This window comes from Toxotes jaculatrix, chromosome 21 (assembly GCF_017976425.1).
Source record: "Toxotes jaculatrix isolate fToxJac2 chromosome 21, fToxJac2.pri, whole genome shotgun sequence".
NCBI lineage: Eukaryota > Metazoa > Chordata > Actinopteri > Toxotidae > Toxotes > Toxotes jaculatrix.
In genome coordinates, this window is record NC_054414.1 from 20,292,456 (window position 1) to 20,310,454 (window position 17,999).

The 17,999-nt window shown below is 47.6% G+C and overlaps 2 protein-coding genes across 2 annotated transcripts; one reads left to right on the plus strand and one right to left on the minus strand.

Moving 5' to 3' along the window:
- Positions 1-131: 131 nt before the first annotated feature.
- Positions 132-17,485, plus strand: LOC121201136 (SUN domain-containing protein 1-like). Its single transcript, XM_041066799.1, has 29 exons — positions 132-277; positions 1,043-1,219; positions 1,402-1,598; positions 1,703-1,729; positions 1,832-2,053; positions 2,588-2,710; positions 2,867-3,019; positions 3,807-3,866; positions 4,174-4,293; positions 4,425-4,523; positions 5,155-5,230; positions 5,465-5,517; positions 5,661-5,890; positions 6,046-6,297; positions 6,526-6,618; positions 6,742-6,812; positions 6,899-7,043; positions 7,307-7,585; positions 7,827-7,911; positions 7,995-8,110; positions 8,378-8,545; positions 8,640-8,732; positions 8,951-9,904; positions 12,580-13,160; positions 13,291-13,541; positions 13,834-14,907; positions 15,036-15,225; positions 15,462-15,774; positions 16,524-17,485. The coding sequence occupies exons 1-23, from the start codon at positions 171-173 to the stop codon at positions 9,065-9,067; spliced, it is 3,063 nt and encodes a 1,020-aa protein (XP_040922733.1). The 5' UTR covers positions 132-170; the 3' UTR covers positions 9,068-9,904; positions 12,580-13,160; positions 13,291-13,541; positions 13,834-14,907; positions 15,036-15,225; positions 15,462-15,774; positions 16,524-17,485.
- On the minus strand, positions 11,042-15,582 carry LOC121201141 (phytanoyl-CoA hydroxylase-interacting protein-like). The gene is made up of 6 exons (XM_041066808.1): positions 15,510-15,582; positions 12,919-13,115; positions 12,661-12,835; positions 12,264-12,381; positions 11,998-12,178; positions 11,042-11,860 (listed from the first exon to the last, which is right to left on the minus strand). The coding sequence occupies exons 1-6, from the start codon at positions 15,580-15,582 to the stop codon at positions 11,486-11,488; spliced, it is 1,119 nt and encodes a 372-aa protein (XP_040922742.1). The 3' UTR covers positions 11,042-11,485.
- Positions 17,486-17,999: the final 514 nt, after the last annotated feature.

The following is a 17,999-nucleotide window of genomic DNA, read 5'->3' on the forward strand; positions in this document are numbered from 1 at the left end:
GTGTGTGTGCGTGTGTGTGTGTGTGTGTGTGTGGGCGGGCTTGTGGGCGGGATCTAAGCAGCTCACTGACCCACAGCTCCAACAGGAAGTGCTGTCAGCAGCAGTCTAAGCAGGTTTAAGGTGAACTTGAACCGTACTGCTGCCACAACTCTCTTTCTGTGTGTGTGTTTATGCTGTGTGTGTGTGTGTGTGTGTGTGTTAGTGATGCGTGTCGGTCTCTGTTCCCTGTAATGAGTGACGAGGACGTGGATCTACAGAGCTGGGGCTGGACTGATCTGTGTGTATCCTCACCTTATACTGCTGCTGCTGGTTTTAGCTGTGTGTGTGTGTGTGTGTGTGTGTGTGTGTGTGTGTGTGTGTGTGTGTGTGTGTGTGTGTGGGGTCACGTGGGCTGTGTGTCTGATAAGGTTACAGGGATTTGTTGTGCAGTGTGTTGTAATCAGACTGAGCTGACTTTCTGTTGCTGTTCCTGACTAATCAATACATCAGGACAAATTCTGATCAGCTCCAATCAGCTGATCAGAGCCGAGCGATGTCGTGATAACTTTCTGGTTTTTAGTTTTTAATCACTGTGACATTTCCAGGGACACTGAGGTTGATAATAGAGGAAATGGACGATGTGTTGGATGTGGTCGAGAAGTGAAACGTCAGGTTTTACGTCCTGGTCTGAGTTTGATCTGATCATCTTCAGCCTGAAACACAAAACTGAGGAAGCTGGAAACTGCAGGTCAACACAACATTCACCCAACACACAGCACGAACATCAGAGGCCAGAACATTTACTGGTTACAGAGCAGATCTGAAACACACAGAGTCAGAGTCCGGACGAATCCACATGAGGAGTTTCTGTCTGTCTTTCTTTGGAGACTCAGTGTGTCACTGTGACTTTAAATCAGCAGTTTTCTGAATGAAGTTCTGCAGCTTCCTTTCCTCTGATTTCTCATCATCTCAGCGTGTTTCAGGTCTGCGGGTTCAGATCTGACTCAGATCAGGACTCTAAGCAGGAAGAGGAGGTTCTGACCCGGTGTCTCCTCCTCCTCAGCTCCAGCTACTCCTCAGCAGCGTCGGACTCGGAGAAGGAGCAGCAGATCATCTCCTTCCACCGGACCAGGACCATGTCCAGACGCAGCCTGCGGCTCGATGACGGCCTGTTGGACCGCAGTCTGCCGCACAGCAGCGCCTCCTTCAGTGTGGGAGGAGACAGCTGGAGGAGCACCAGGTGAGTGTGATGTTTGCTGCTCTCCTGCTTTAACACTGAAGACACGTCTTCATCACGTCCTCTGCTTCCCGTACCTCCTCCGCCCTGCTCTTTTTCTCTGTCTTTCCTCCTTTCTTCCTGCCCTCCTCCTGTTCTCTCCTCCTCTTCCTCCTCGTCCCTGCCTTTACTCTGTCCTCCTGCAGGTCTCTGAGATCTCGTCGATCCCAGCAGCACTCTGTCTCCTGCTCGGAGTCTCTCCTCGTCCACACTCCTCGTAAAGCGGCCGGCCCTTCGCTCCACAGCAGCAGCCTCCACAGTGTGGCCTCAGACGCCTCCCTGCTGTCCTCCCTGCTGGACGAGTCCTCCATCCAGGAGACCACGCTGGTCGACACCTTCTGGGGTAAAAGGCCTCACGTCTTTTCATGTCTTCCTTAGAATGAAGTCAAGTTTTTGTTTGACTTTTCTGTGATTAACGCCTCTGATCTTCCTGCTCTGCTGTTTCAGGTTTGGACCATGACATTGATCCTAAAGGTCAGTTCACAACCAATAAACATGATTTCAGGCCTAAACCAGAGAACGGCTGATCATTTCTGTCGATCAGTGAATCATATGGCGTTCGTGTCTCCGTTACAGACAGCACCATCATAGCAGAGCAGGGCACCGTCCTGGCAAACAGCACTCTGATTGGTTCAGACAGCCACTGTGCCAAACACCCGGTCCAGACACTCAGCAGGGTTTACTGTAGAGACTGTGAGCGGGACTCTGTGCCGGGGACGGGGACGGGGCCCTCGGACCACGGGGAGCCGGAAACATCCACCATCTACTGCCGAGCCCAGAGCCGCAAGAACAGGACAGGTGAGACAGCGGGACAGGAGGGTGATTATCTGAGCTGGAACGTACAGTTTGTTTCCATGGAGCTTTTTAAATGATCCACATCCAGCTGACAGGGATCTGGGGACGGGGACGAGATCTGGGCCACAGATTTCTTCAGAGCATTCCTGTTAGCATGAAGACTCTGACTGTGTCCGGGTCGCCGTTTGTCCCTCCTCAGCCCAAACCACCCTCAGTGTCTCAGAAAGCCTGAAGACATTCAGGTGTAATAATGTCCTCTGACAGCAGAGGGCGTGGTCTTTATTTGCCTCCTCTTTTTTCAGCATAAGAATCTTTATTGACAGTGAAGTGGATCTCAGAGAGGGAGAACAGGTCCCAGATCAGCTGGTTCCCAGTGACGTATTAAAACATCTGTCAGGCAACATCTGCATTCAGCTGCTGCTTCTTTCACAGATGCAAACGGCAGCAGAGATGATGGACGGCCCGTCACTCACAGCTGAGGTCACAGGAAGTGGACTCAGATCAGCTGTTGGTCACTAACGTGCCTTTCCTCAGCAGGTGTGCTGGTGTCCGTGTGGGATGCAGGTGTGAATGTGAGCAGGAGGGCAGCAGCCTGTGTGATCTCCCTGCTCCCTCTGCTTTATCATCACCTGCTGCTGCAGAAACACCTGGACGTGACAGGTAGAGCACCTGACGGACTCAAGTGCTTTAGTTTAGGCAGCGGGTTAGTCTGTGCTGTGAGCCACCTGGGCAGGTACCTCAGGTCTACAGGTGTCGTTCGGGTCTGTTCAGGTGAATTTCCGCTGACTGTGACTCGGTGTGGTTTGGCTCTTCCAGATGTTCTGCAGCTGTGGCTGGACTCGTCAGTGTTGTGTGTCAGGAGAGCTGCGGCCTGTTGTGTGTCTGCACTGACATACACCTGGCAGGTGTGTCAGGGTCTGGCCTCAAAGGTCACAGAGGGCAGCATACACACTGAGAGCAGACATGCAGGTACTGATCCTGGGAGAGTGTGTGTGCAGCAGGTGTGAGGATTTACCTGTCCACTTTCCTCTCCTACCACACTCTGTGTCAGGAAATAAATAAAACTAAAGCTCCTTCTTACCACACAGACTTTACCTGGTCTTCCTCTGCTCGTGCTGCTGAAATCACCTGGTGTTACCATCACCTCTGTCCTTCAGGCGTCCTCCTCAGTGGACCAGTGGGGATGTTTGACACACCTCAGGAATTCAGTTTCTCTTCCAGCAGTTTCCTCCTCACAGCAGAAGCTCCAGCACACACACGACAGTAAAGTTCACCGTGAAGCGTGTTAGTGAGGGAATGGATCCCTGCAGCCTCCCCAGTGACCCCAGTTCTTCCACCATTAAAACATCCTCAGTGACACCTGGAACCAGCAGCCCCCTCAAACCTGGATAAACATTATTATCTTACCAACCAGTGGCACTTCCTCTGATCGGGGGGGAGGGGCTAATTTCTTAGATTGATTGACTGACGCTGATGTGTTGGAGTTGATGTGACTTTGGTTTCCACTCTGGTTTTCCCTGTTTCTCACACAGATGGGATCTTTTATCGCTCGTGTGTTGTTTGGCTCTTCACCTGCTGCGTTTCCCTCCCAAACAAATGGGCTGCACCCCTTCACTTTGCCTGTTACCTTGACAAAATGCAAATCTGTGTGTGTCCCTGCCTGATGTGGGCGTGGTAAGGTGTTGGTCTGAGGTTTCTGGAGGTCTGAAGGTCTCTCAGATCCTGGTGCGTCCTGACCGTGTCCTCTCTGTTGCAGCTCGAGCTGGTCACTGTGGAGTCATGAACCTGAAGGAGCTTCACCCCAACGGATCTCTGTGTGAGTTAGTACAGACACACACACACACACACACACACACACACACACACACACACACACACACACACACACACACACACACACACACTGTCTTCCTGTACAGACGGCAGTAGCTGCCACAAATATTCACTACCAAATGTGGATTAATCCGCCGCTGAAAATAGTCCCCAACAAAGTCACTATTTCCTCCTGTTTCAGTTTCCCCAGTAAAACCAGTCTTTGCTGGTATTTTCTCTACATTCACAGCTGCAGCTGGAGTTACTGTGTTTGACCTCTGACCTTTCAGTTAACCTGTACCTACCAACAGGTGACGACTGTAAGGAGAAACAGCGCTCAGAGACTGATACCGTGTCCTCGTCCCCGGCCTCGTGGTCCTCTCGGGCTTCCTGTGTGTTGGAGCTGATGTGGAGAGCTGCTGTTTTTACAGGTTCTGGACTGGTCTGAGTTACAGATCCAGTTTTCTTCTACCAGTGGTTAGACTGGTGTCATTAAATGCTGGTCAGCTGACGTGGTTGCAGCTTTAGTTAATTACTCTGTGACACCCTGTTGCTTCCCCAGCTTCGTGTCTGTTTCAGCTGACTCGGAGCGCAGCTTCAGCCGTGTGGCCTCAGACAAAGAGAGTATGTTTTGCTGCACGAAGCGCCGGACGCTCTGCAGGTTAACGCCATGTCGCCGTCTTTGATTTGATTGGTTTATTTATTGAACTTCTCCCTGATTGATTCTTCCTCTCTGACGTGCAGCCTGTTTGTGTGTCAAGGCTCCAGGTTATTAAGTGTTTGTGGGTTGTATTAGATGGTTCTGACCTTTGACCTCTGACCTCTGCCTCCCTGTTCTCTTCTTCTTCTCCTTCTTCATTGTTCCCCTGCTGTGAATTTGAGTTTGACACTGAATCATTTAAATAAGCACAAGATGCACAAAGTCCAGGCACTGACTCAGGATTATCATTCATTCATTCATTCATTCATTCATTTCTAAATGAGCAACTGCATCTGTGAGTCTGATATTTTGACATTAAAGAGTTTAAAACAAGCAGTGACTCAAACAGGCTTTGGTATCTATGGAGACTGTGATTGTGTCTTCACCTGCTCTGTGTCTTGTGTTGTCTGTCCGTTGTGTCCATGTCTCTGCTCTGTGCGTCTTCACAGTTTCAGCTTCATGTCTCTAACGTCGCCTCCTGCTCAGCTGGTGGAAGGCTTCAGTTCATCATGTGATGATTTAACGACCTGCTGAAGCTGAGTCAGCTCGTTCCACTGACCCTCTGTGTGTGTGTGTGTCTGTGTGTGTTCAGGTAAAACAGCAGGTGAAGTGTTCAGGTGGCTCAGCAGGCGATGGCATCATGTGACCACCAGCTTCCTCCTGACTCGGTGTGTTTGTGGGGCTGCTGTGCTGCAGATACGTTCTTGTAAACACAGACACTCGAGAACCAAACACAGAAACAGTGAATGAAGTTAAACTGATGTTTTTGAAACTTCTGTGAACGTTAGTGATAACGAACAAAGCACATGTTCTCTTTTGTCTTGGAGATTTAACAGTGTCCAGCTTCCAGTGACTGGTGCAGTTGTGTGTTCAGTGCGTTTGTTAACGTGTTTTTCCTGCAGGTTTTCTCTGCGACTCTTCGTGGTTGTCCTCCCTCTGCTGCTCCTCCTGTTCAGTGAGTTCCTGCACAGCTTTATATATATAATCGATTAGTCAATCAACAGAATGTTAATCAACTCTTCTGTTAATAAATCATCATTTCAGTCAAATCCTCTTTGCAGTTTTCGGACTCAGAGCTTTTTGTTCGCTCCCCTTCAGGCCTGTGTTGGTTTGGTCCAGCTGGTCTCCTGTCTGTCCTCCCGGCAGTAAACATCACAGGGTGGACAACGGCAGTCTCTGACATCCCCGGTCTGTCCCCCATCTACAGTTTTACGTCCTCACCGAGCCAATCGGCCGAGGACGCTGTGGAGGAGTCGAGGGAGGTGCAGCCCTACGTGGAGCCGCTCTACAGTCCACCTCCACCGGCTGAGTCGCCAGCAGCAGAGCAGGTACTGACGCCGCCCTGGGTTCAGCTGGCAGAGGGAGTGTGTTTAAAGTTTTCATGTCTTCTCTTCGTTGATGTTCAGGATCGTGTTTTCAGGCCGATGCTGGAATCAGAAGATAAATCAGGAACATGTGTCGTTGTTTGTGTCGGTCTTCACAGGAGGAGTCGGCCCGGCTCGTTCGTCTGGAGCAGAGTCTGACGGCGCTGTGGGAGCGGGTGGAGGCCGGAGGCCGGCAGGTGGAGCAGAGACACAGGGAGGTTCTCCGGCTGTACGCCGACCTCCAGCAGCAGCAGCAGGCCTCTGCTCAGAGCACTGAGGATGGCATGGAGCCCTGGCTGAGCGACCTGCTGGACCATCAGCTGTCCCAGCTCAGCAGGCGACTGGATGAGGAGAGGCAGCAGAGGGAGCAGGTGAGACACTGGGCCCATCAGGGTGGAGCGTGTCGGATAATCCACTGGATGGACACGCAGAAGAAACATTTTTCTGCTGCACTAAACTATAGAATCATTATTTATTTATTAATATTATAGCTGATCTGATCAGCTGATTTCCTCCCCCCTGTGGAGGGAGAGAGGTGCATCAGCGCGAGCAGATCGCTGAGCCTGATGGGAATTTCTTTCGTGTCCCTGTGTCTGTAGATCCGACAGCAGGATTTGTTGCAGCAGCAGAGTCAAACGTCTCGTTTGGATCAGCTGGAGCTGCAGCTGCAGACGCTGGCCGCCAAAACCCAGGTGAACCACGTCTCCATGATCAGAAGCAGGAGCGTCGTGTTGGAGGTTTTTATGGATTTACAGCGGTTATTCCACAGCTGACAGTTACATCAGTAACTGTTCCTTTTTTTCCTGTAACTTCAGGAAGTGCACTGGAGACAAGAAGCTGCTGCGACAGACTCACCTCCACCTACAACACTTCCAGCTGCGGTCAGGTAACCTGCTCAGGAACGTAAACCCTGCGTACATGAACTGATGCATTGGTGTGTGAAGCTTGTTTTTCTTCACTAACTTCCTGCAGTGTTGGTGTCGACCGTCAGTCCCATGATGCCTTGCTGGCAGAAGTAGAAAGGTTGGAGGCGGCTCTGGAGGATGTCAGGCAGGAGGTTGAGGGTCTGTCTGGGTTTCAGGACAGCTGCCGACAGCTGGACAGAATCCAGCAGATGGTGAGAGAGAAGAGTTTAAAGTTGTTTAATGAAATTTTCCACAGCAGCTTCACGAGCCTCGCACTGGTTAACGAAGAGAAACTTTTAATGTGAAGGAGCAGCAGCAGGAAGTGATAGAGATACTTTTATTTTTTAGAATCGCCTCCTGTTGGAGGAAGAATTCTAAATTTATAAATGAATAAAGTGATAAAACTGAGCTCGTATTCCTCTCTGAGAACTCGAGCTTTATCTCATCTCAGTCTGTCGCCCGTGTCCTCCGTCAGGTTTCCGCTCAGGTCCGTGAGGAGGTTCGGGCTCTCGTCTATGGGAATCAGCTGACGGTGGGGGGCGGGGGAGACTCAGACACCCTCCCACAGTCGCTCCTCCAGTGGCTGTCGCAGCAGTATGTCAGCGGGGCCGACCTGCAGGCAGCTCTGGCCTCTCTGGAGCTCAGGATCCTGCAAAACATCAGCCTGCAGCTGGAGCAGCACAGCAGCGAGGACATGGTCAGAGAGGCCGTCCTGCAAACCGCCGGGGCCTCTGGGGCCACCATAACCCAGGAGGTGTGTGTGTGTGTGTGGGGGGGGGGGTCATCTGGTGTGCTGCTGTTTATTTCACTTGATTTGCTTCTTTTCTTTTTCAGACATAATTCTATATTTTTATATATATACTGTATATATATAGTATTTCTGGGTTTTGAGTTGTTGGTTGAGGACATTTGAAGATGTCACCTTGGACTCTCCCTGTAGTTCCTGAAAGTCCAAGTTACAGCTTGTCCTCTGTTGACTCACTCGTCTCTTTCAGGACGTCCACGGGATCGTGAAGAACGCTCTGCGACTGTTTTCTCAGGACCGAACCGGCCTGGCTGACTACGCTCTGGAGTCTGGAGGTCAGTGTTTGTGTAATCATGTGACCGTTGGTTGGTTAGTGTTACAGGGTCAGTCTGTGGTTCCATGTTTGTCTTATCGGCAGGGGGCAGCATCCTGAGCACCCGCTGCTCGGAGACGTACGAGACGAAGGCCGCTCTGCTCAGTCTGTTTGGCGTTCCTCTCTGGTATTTCTCTCAGTCTCCTCGAGCTGTAATCCAGGTAACACACACTAAAATCACTGATCATATTTGTGACGACACAGCCGTGTTTACCTGGGTGTGAACCTGTTACTCATTCTACCAGACTAAACAACGTGAACTGTGCAGTCGCACCAAAATCCACCTGGTGAAACTCATGCGCACGGTTTGGCCAAAACAAAGAGGAAAGGGGGAGGGGGAGGGGGAGGGGGGGGTTCAGGAATACAGTAGTTACAGAAATAGGCGGCAGCAAACTCCACTCTCTGTCTGAGACCTGCTCCTCCTGCAGCCCGACGTCCATCCGGGAAACTGCTGGGCCTTCAGAGGCGCCGCAGGCTTCCTGGTGATCCGCCTGTCCATGAGGATCCTCCCCACCGCCTTCTCCCTGGAGCACATCCCCAAAGCCCTGGCACCCAGCGGCACGCTACGCAGCGCCCCCCGAGACTTCAACGTCTACGTAAGAGAGACGCTGCCATGACCCCGACCTGTCAGAAAGATGCTGTTTGGATGTTCAGTCTCTGTTCAATGCCGAACTGCTGCTGTGTTTTCAGGGTCTGGATGATGAGAGCCAGGACAGAGGGAAGCTGCTGGGGGCGTACACCTATGATGAGAACGGAGAAGCTCTGCAGACTTTCCCTGTCACTGTGAGTAACCACGGCTCCCGTCAGCTGCTCAACTCAGTGTCAGACTCCACATCTGTTTCCACGTGCCAGGAAAGCAGCGTACCTGTAGCATGTACTACATGACAATGCCATGACAAGCTATTTAAGAGCTGTGTGAGAGTTGTCATGACACATCATCCAATTAAATCACCCGTAAACAGTCTTCATGGTGTCTCGTGCCCTCTTTCTCTCTCCGACAGGAGGAGAATGATCAAGCCTTCCAGATCGTCGAGGTGCAGGTGCTGTCCAACTGGGGCCACCAGGAGTACACCTGCATGTACCGCTTCAGAGTACATGGGACGCCCAGCGACCTCTGAGGACGCCGCAGATTCATGTCCAATCATTAAATACACAAACAGTGAGGAGATGAGTCGTCTCCTGCTTCAGCCACGTGCTGCTGACGGTGCCTGAACGACCTCAGACTGAAAAGACAGCTGATTTTTCAGTGTTGACCGTGACGACTGAGGCAGGCGCTTCCTTCCTCTCAGACTGAATCGTATCTGACTGCTGTCGTTTTCCTGTGGAAAAAGGACACGCTGGCTTCTTTGAGTGTGATGTGTAATTTTTCTGTCAATAGTTAATATTTTTTTATCACTGTTTTTGTATTTGCTGTGTTTAATGGTTCTTGTTGATTTGAGCTGGGGATCCTCCAGAGTTCTGGTCTTTGTAGAACAGGTTCCCTTCCTTTCTTGAGTCTCGACAGAATTACAGTTACACTAAGACAAAGGTTCACATTTAAAGACTGGGACTTCTTGATTTGTTTATAGTCAAACTTAAGCATTTTTATGCAGAACACTGTCATTTCCACTGAAGCCTCTGTAGGAGGAGCTCTCACAGCCAGTGTGAACAGGAGGAACCAGTTCTCTAAAGTCTGACATGTTCAACTGCACGGCAGCAGTTTAGTTGAACCACTTTGAGCAACACATTTGATTTGATATTTTTTTCTTCTGAATGTGATTCTCTGACAGCGGAGGCCGTCAGTGTGATCCAGCTGATCGGCGGATATCGGAGGGTCCTTGAACGCACCAGCACAGAGGGTTTTTAAATGACTGGAGCTGCAGCGCTGAGCGATGATAATGTGCCTTTGACAAATGTTTGCTGACTCATTGTTCTCTGCTCTGATGACCTGCATCAGGCAGAGACATTTGAAAAAGGTGAGTTAAATGAAATGAGAATATTTTGCACTGATGGACACTAACTGCTGTCAATGTGTTTGTCTTCACGTTAATGGAAGATGATTTATTTCATGTTTTAATCTCTGGCTCTTGTGAAGTGTGTCCACTTTTTTACCTGATATATATATTTGTGCTTTTGTATATGTTTTGAAGCTGACATCAGAATAAAAATGTGAAAGATGATTTAGATGTTTGTATGTTTTAGAAGTTAGAGACCGTGTTTGCACCTGTTATTAACATGTGATCCGTATCAGGGAAACTCACCTGGTTAATGCAGGTGTAAATACAGTTTGTACAGTAAAAACATCAGTCCCATAAGTTGAAAGGTCACCTAACTCCGCCTCCTCCTGCTAACTCAGAAACTTTAGGTCATGTTGCTAACTTCAGCTTGGGAAAGGAAAAGAAAGGGCTGGACCCTTTGATGCAAAAGAAAAAATAACAGCATCACTAAATACTTGAAGCTGCCAAATGATCCGACTACAAATCTACTACTACTACTATTACTCTGACTACAAACATGATGTGTGAAACTCCCAAACAGGATCAGCAGCAGATCATTTCCTGCTCTGTCTGCCGACATCGTACCAATGCAGCAATACCAAAGTGTCTTGGCAGTGCTGTCCCACAGACAGTGAACTAACCACAGACGCTCCACTGTCCCAGTGTAACCACAGACAATGAACTAAACACAGACAGTGAACTAACCACAGACGCTCCACTGTCCCAGTGTAACCACAGACAATGAACTAAACACAGACGGTGAACTAACCACAGACGCTCCACTGTCCCAGTGTAACCACAGACAATGAACTAAACACAGACGGTGAACTAACCACAGACGCTCCACTGTCCCAGTGTAACCACAGACAATGAACTAAACGCAGACAGTGAACTAACCACAGACAATGAACTAAACACAGACAGTGAACTAACCACAGACGCTCCACTGTCCCAGTGTAGCCACAGACAGTGAACTAACCACAGACAGTGAACTAAACACAGACAGTGAACTAACCACAGACGCTCCACTGTCCCAGTGTAACCACAGACAGTGAACTAACCACAGACAGTGAACTAAACACAGAGTGAAACGTTGGTTTTATTTTGGGGTCTGTTGTTCATGTAGTTCATATGAATTGTTTTTCTTTTACTGAATGTTCAGGAAACATTTGGAGTACATGTCTGTCCCGTCACACCGACTCCGGGACGTTCAGGTGTGAAACACTGAGTACAGTTGTGTTGGACTGTGAAACAGTTGTGTGATTTCAGATGTTGTTGTTATTTTGAATGAAGTTTCTTCAGGTCATTTTACCCTAAAGTTGTGTTTTCGCTTCAGCTCTCTTTGTCTTTCAGTTACATACGTAACCGTGGTTCTGTGGCACAGTACCAGAGTCAGCTGGTGGATAATAAACTGACTGTGTATGTGTTAAAGAGTGGATTTAGCTTTGCCTGTTAGCTAGCTGCTCATTCCACAGAGGGTGGATGTTGAATTTAGTTAGCTGCCCGTTAGCTACTACTGGCTACAAGCAGGTTAGCTGATTGTCCAGACTAAAGATCCCGTTAGCGTCCCACGCTGATGTTGCAGGTCTTGCAGCTGGGGTCTTTCTTGGCATTGAGGGTGGACAGACTCATGAGCTGATGGCCACTGATCTGTGATACGGTTCCCAAAGACAGATCCACCGGCTCCGTGTACATCACCTCCAGGATGACGTCTTGAGCGTGACGGAAAGACAGCGAGCCGTCGTCCTCCTCGGTGCAGGTCAGGAAGTAGTTGTTGGATTTGTCCAAGGCCGGCAGCCTCCCTTTGCAGAAGACGTCCCCTTTGGAGCCGTCAGGAGCCAGGACCAGGATGACATAGTGGTAGGACGTGTACATGCAGTAAAAATCCCCAAAGTAGATATTGGTGTTCTGGTTGAAGAGGACATCTGCTTCGATCTGTGAAGAAACAAGTGGACATCAAACCATTTCACAGCAGTTCAACATTTCTGTGTTTTTGGATTATTGGTCGTTAAAATTAGACAGTAACTAGACATTTTAAGTCCTCGCCCATCATCACCTGTCCATAGCTGTACCTGGAAGCGGTAGGGTCCATAAGGGGAGTCCTGGGGGGGTTTTCCTGTGTTGAACTCTGTGTTGCAGCTGAAGAAGATCCCCTCCAGTTTGCCGCTGATGGGCGACCCGTGGCTGCCGCTGTTGTCTTTAACTGCCGGCAGCATTCGGCGGCACTGAGCGTCTCTGGAACGATAAGAGGGGCTGTTCACAGCACACACAGGGTTAAAACGCACCTGCAGAGGACAGGGGACGGACGTCAGCAGTCACTACAGCAGGACACACACACCTGGCTTGTTGGAAGTACTCCCTCTGCTGGTTTCTGTAGAAGACGGCGAACGGCAGCATCCTGCCGGCGATGGCCTCGGCTTTCTGCAGCAGCTGGTTCAGATGGACGGTGGAGTAATCTGCAGACACGTGATCCCACCCGTCAGATCTTTGAGTTTTTATGCCAAACACCTGCTAATACTCTGCTTTATTTTTGTGTAAATGTTGTTAATATTATTATTAGAACAACAAAACCTGTGGAAACCAAAACCAGAGTGTCTGCAAGATGAATTTATCAAATTCTAATGACAGGTTCTTCCCTGAATAAACTCCTACAGACCAACAGACCATACAGAGGATGGTCAGCAGGATGAGCAGCAAACCAAATTCTGAGGCAGTGATGGACTCTGTCCTCTGACCTGCGGTGCAGAACTCGATGATCTCGCTCCAACGAGAAACGCTGTAGTCTCCATCCAGCTGTTTGGCGGCTGTCTGGACAGCCACCGTGTACTCTGTACGAGGGCTCAGGAACCAGTGACCTCTCACCGTCATCGGCAGCGGCACCGCCTTCGCCACCAACTTCGTTGGCACATCCTGAAAAATAGAGGACAGGCTGATGAGGAGTATTTGGTGTGAGTCCACGTCAAAGCCCAGGAGCAGCTTCTCCTCGTACCAACCTTGTGTTTGAACTTGTTTTCTTTCTTGTTCTCCTTCTTGTTGAGGTCGATGAAGTAGTGCGTGATCCTCTCTCGACCTCTGCCGTCCATGTCCCAGCTGATCCTGAAGGAATCACAGGTGATGTTACTGATCCGGATCTGCTGCGGGACTGGCAGGTCGTCCACGTCCCCGATGCCGCTGTCTGCAGACTCTGAGCCTGGAAAACAGCCCGTTTTAACTGCATGAACCAGACACACAACAGGTACACACAAACCTGAAAACCTGTCCCACGGTCTGTGAACACGTCATGTGATTTCAAAGATTCAGACACAGTTCAACCTGTGTGTGTGTGTGTGTGTGTCTGTCTGTGTGCCTGTGTATGTGCTTTTCAGTGTGTGTCTGTGTCTGTGTGTGTCTGTCTGTCTGTGTGCCTGTTTCAGTGTGTGTGTGTCTGTGTTTCACTCTGTGTGTGTGTGTGTGTCTGTCCCCTCCTGCTCTGTGTCCTTTCAGGGTTCAGCTCAGAGGACAAAAGGCCTCAGTCAGCAGAGACACAGAGCTTCGGGTCCAACAAGGAGCCTGTTGAGGAGAAGAGGTGACAGAGGACAGAGACTCTCAGGCTGTTCGGCGTCACACTGGAGCAAAGGTTTGTCCTGGTGGGGGGACACAGGAGACAGCTGGTACCTTTCAGTGCACCTGGTTTAACATGATGGTCTGAACATGTTAAACCGGATCCAATCGGACCAGCTCCTGGTTACTGACTGTGCTTCACATCGTAAACACCTCGGCTCCTCCTGAGCTCAGAAATGAGCAGAGGAGACATTTTAATTAATTATTCATTTAATATATAATAAATAAATGAAGTAACTGAATGAATGTGAAACACCATCAAACTCTGACGGTTTATTTTTTCTTCTGATTTCAAACTTTTTTCAAAGTTTTTTTTCAAACCAAGAGTTCCTGCAGACCTTCCCCCCTCCTCCTCCTCCTCCTCCTCTTCATCCCTCCATCCTGCCAGTGAATGAAGGAGGTGAAGCGTCTTTTCATTTACCATGGGAAGGTAATTAGCCACAGTCATGTCCCTCAACTCTGGACAGTCACCAGGGTGGATCTGCTGCCAAAGTCCAGTCCACAAAGAAGAACAGGAAGAGTTCAGTGACGAGGATCTGAGAAAACTCGTCTCAGTAAACAGCTCGAGTTCAGAGCAACACGAGGCTGAAGGGCCGCAGGAATCCCAGAGCTCGACTGTAATCCCCGACTTCCTCTGATGCACAACAGCAAAGCACCTGATCCTGATGTTAATCTCTGCTGATCTGCTGCTCACAGGAAGCACATCAGCCTCTGTCAGCTGTGTTCGATGGATTTATACTTGATTATTTCCATTTCATGTCACTTTATTCTTCTGCTCCTTTACATTTAAGAAGGAATAATGTAGAATATTTTACTTTGTGCTTCTACATTTGACTTTTCAGGTGAAGATTTCGTGCTCAAAACATACGAATATATAAAATATGATGTTTTGTTATAAATTAAACTGCATGGCTGCACATGGAGCAGTTAAAATTATCCAATACTCTAAGAACACTTCTGTACCCCAAAATATTTTAGTGCAGGTCTTTAACTTCTGATGGAGACTCAGTCTTGTGCAGTAAAATTACTTTTACTGAAGTAATTGATCTGAATACCTCGCCCACCTCTGGTCATCAGCTAAATCTTATGAATTAAAACAGGAACCATGTGTTACGTCACTGAATTTGTGGCATTTACCAGTTTAACCTTGTCTTTCATGTGGAGTGGTCTCTGAGTCCACCTGAGGACTCTCAGTCCAGTGTTCCCTCCCTTTTAGCTCTGTGTTTGGCCTCCACCGGCTCCTGAGGGAAACATCTGGCTCTGGCTGAGTCTGCCTGCTTTTTGCAGGAGGACAGAAGCTTTTTACAGATGTTTCTCTGAAAACAGCTGCTGCTGAACACAACACCATGAGAGCCAAGAGAGTGAAGCTAATCAATGAACAGGTAAATGAGCTGAAACTCCCCGTAGAACTCAGTGAAATGTATGGATTCACTGATCTGATATTCTGGGTCCTTGTTTAAAAGTCATGCTGTTCTTCTGAAAACTGGAACTTTTTTGTTTTTTTCTTCAGACTGAGTTGTTGGAGGCCTGAGTCTGACGGCAGCGCAGCAGGATTCATCTGAACAGAAGCAGCAGAGCGACTCATCTCCTCTCTGCTCTGGTTCTCCTGAATGCCTCAGTCCCCAGATCACCGCTTCATCTGTCCAACAGTGACATGACACACTGGTTTAAAGAGGACGAGTCACTCCGAAAAACTTCCTGTGAGTCTGAGCTGCGTTTGAGCCTTTTATCCATGTTTCCTCTTTACTCAACGGTTAAACTGTGGAGTTGGTTGCTAATGTTGAACCTAAATCTAACTTTATCTAACCAAAGCCTGAACCTAACATAAATCTAAACTTAACCCTAACCTGACCTTGCACTGAACTTTACCTAAACGTAAATCTAATTCAAATTGATGATTTAGCTTACGGGGTCTTGTTTTTTTTGTCCCCCAAAGGAAGTTGAGTCCCCACAACATGAGCAATACAAGCACACACACACTGACCTTCCCGCTCACACAGCTGCAGACTCGGCTCCACAGTCGGACTGTTCAGGCTGCTGTGAGGAGGCTCCATCATGTTTCTGTCCACAAAGAACAAACAGGTGAAATCACAGGGAGACGACAGTGGAGACAGAAGTCCGGGAGGAAAATCATCAGTTTAACAGCTGAGTGTCCGTTTTCATCCCGACTGCTACCTCTGTCTGACTGCTGCCCGCTTTATCTCTCTCTCCACTTCAGCGACGTCACGGGATGATCAAGGAGAGGGCGGGTGAGAGAGGATGGGGGGAGGGGGTGGGGGGCAGTGTGAGGGCATCTTATCAGCTCAGTGTTTAATTATATACAAACAAAAGCTTTATTATTTCAGGGAAGTGAGACTTTTTTTAAAGCTGTAAATTTGCATTTTTTAATTTTATTCATACTTTACAAGAATAAAATTAAATTCACAAAAAAGAAAAAAATTCTCATCTTTAAAATCATTTCTGTCCTATTAACAAGTGAGTCCACAGGAACTGGTTCTGGTTCACAAACTGAAAACTTTCACGTATTCAGAAGTTCAAATGAATGAGACTAAAAAAGCAGAGAAACACACAGCAGCAATTTAACACAACACAACACAACACTGACATGTTTGTAAAATGATCATAAAATAGATAAAAATATAAATATAAATATTAAAAAACTGTTATAAAAAGGTTGAGCTTTAACTTCGATGACGCCATCATCTGTGGATTAAAACAGAGTTGGGGGGAGGTGTGTGTGTGTGTGTGTGGGAGCGGGGGATTACAGGCTCGACTGAAAAATGAATTAAATCAGCTCTTACATAAGGAGATTAACTACAGTCCAGCTCAGGAAACACACACTCTTCTATACTTGTGAGGACCCTCCCTGTCATTGCCCCTGGTCCTGGTCCTTAAAGGTCCAGGACTCTGTTCATTGAGGCTCCTGACTCAACAAAAGCAGAAGATTTTTAAGTTGTGGTCAGTGATGGTTTTGTCTCCTTCTCCTTTTTAATTTCAGACACTTTTCTAACGGCCACTGGTCGAACAGATAAACGCTCTCTGAGCAAGAGATGTCACTGGCTGCTGGAGGAAGCTGTTTGACCAATCAGCAGCTGCTGTTCACCTGTTAAGCATCATCATGTTTCCCACCATGAGTAGCGTCTGCAGATCTTCCTTCATCAACAAGGTGGGTCAACCTGACTGTAGCCAGACTCAGCTCGTTGCTCTGAGCCTCAGTGAGTTTACAGGTGTCGCAATCAAGAAGACTCAAAAAAAAAAAAAGTAAGAATATGTAAATATGTAAAAAGAGTCTGTGTGTGTGTAGTGACTGATAAATAATTCAGACACAGTCGAGCTGCTGTTTCTTCAGATTTTTCTGATAGTTTATTTTGGGAAAATTATGGATCATGAAACATCACAATTTATCAAAGCAGTTTCTTTTTATGTTATGAAAACTCTTCAAAATACCCACAATTCGCATTGGTCATCACAGATTACTACTGATTTCAATTTCGTTTCTAAGTCAATTATGGAGGCAAAAAGAATGCAAAATAACTCTATACAAACAGTGTTGGATAGTTCTTCTTTTTCCTGGTATAAAAATAAGTTCTAAGTGCTTCACACACTTTAATACTGTCTCTGCTTTGGCATGTTCACAGCTCAGATGCCAGCACGGGTCATTTCAAGAAACAAATATAAGATGCAAATATCAAGTCACACTGAATGATTTTTTTTCTTGTAGTCTGTAAACAGACGACATTTTAACGAGGAAACAGATTTTAATTTTGATTTTTATTGGCTCAAATTGTTTTTTTTCTTTTTCTGTCAAATTCACAACTGAATTCTTTCATCTACGTCCTGTTTGTAACCGAGAAGAGGAACCGTTTGGTACGTTTAACCGAGTTTTAAATGTTCCATAATCTACCACACTATGGTTGCCCTGTGCAGATATTGTAGAGAGAATTTCTGAAATGTTGGCAGTGAACGTTAAAAACACATTAACAAACAATCTGGGTCCGGCAGCTGGGTTGGAAAATCCAGGGACGAGATAAGCTTTAGGATTGCAGGACTTAGTCTTTTTTGTTTCATGAACAAAAGTAAAAGTGGAACAAAAACGCACAATGTGAACATGAAAATACTAAAACATTGAAAAGAAAAATCAGCTAAAGGGAAACTCCGCACATGACATTAGCTACGTTTCTATCCAGAACTTTTAATACACATTTTTAATTTGAGCATTAAACCAAAATTACAAAAAAGTTGGTACATTGACAAAAGCTGAATGTGATGAAGTGTAATGGAAACACTGATGTAGAGATGTGTGTGGAGCGACGAGGAACCTTCCTCACATTAACACATGAAACAAACAGAAGTGGCCAATGATGGTTGGCCACTTCTCAGGTACTGAGCGAGTTCTCAGTACTGAGTTTATTATCGTAGTGATAGTAAGGCAGGGTTACAAAGGATAGAATAATAAAAGCAGTTTCACAGATTC

Bases quoted from the DNA above. Each gene is read 5' to 3' on its own strand.
- LOC121201136 (XM_041066799.1), top strand. From the start codon at position 171: ATGCTGTGTGTGTGTGTGTGTGTGTGTGTTAGTGATGCGTGTCGGTCT. The intron at 1,730-1,831 runs GTCAGTTCACAA...TCTCCGTTACAG, and splicing joins CCATGACATTGATCCTAAAG to ACAGCACCATCATAGCAGAG. The intron at 2,711-2,866 runs GTAGAGCACCTG...TGGCTCTTCCAG, and splicing joins GAAACACCTGGACGTGACAG to ATGTTCTGCAGCTGTGGCTG.
- LOC121201141 (XM_041066808.1), bottom strand. From the start codon at position 15,582: ATGATGGAGCCTCCTCACAGCAGCCTGAACAGTCCGACTGTGGAGCCG. The intron at 12,836-12,918 runs GTTGGTACGAGG...TCTATTTTTCAG, and splicing joins AAAACAAGTTCAAACACAAG to GATGTGCCAACGAAGTTGGT. The intron at 12,179-12,263 runs GTGTGTGTGTCC...TGCTGTGAACAG, and splicing joins GAGTACTTCCAACAAGCCAG to CCCCTCTTATCGTTCCAGAG.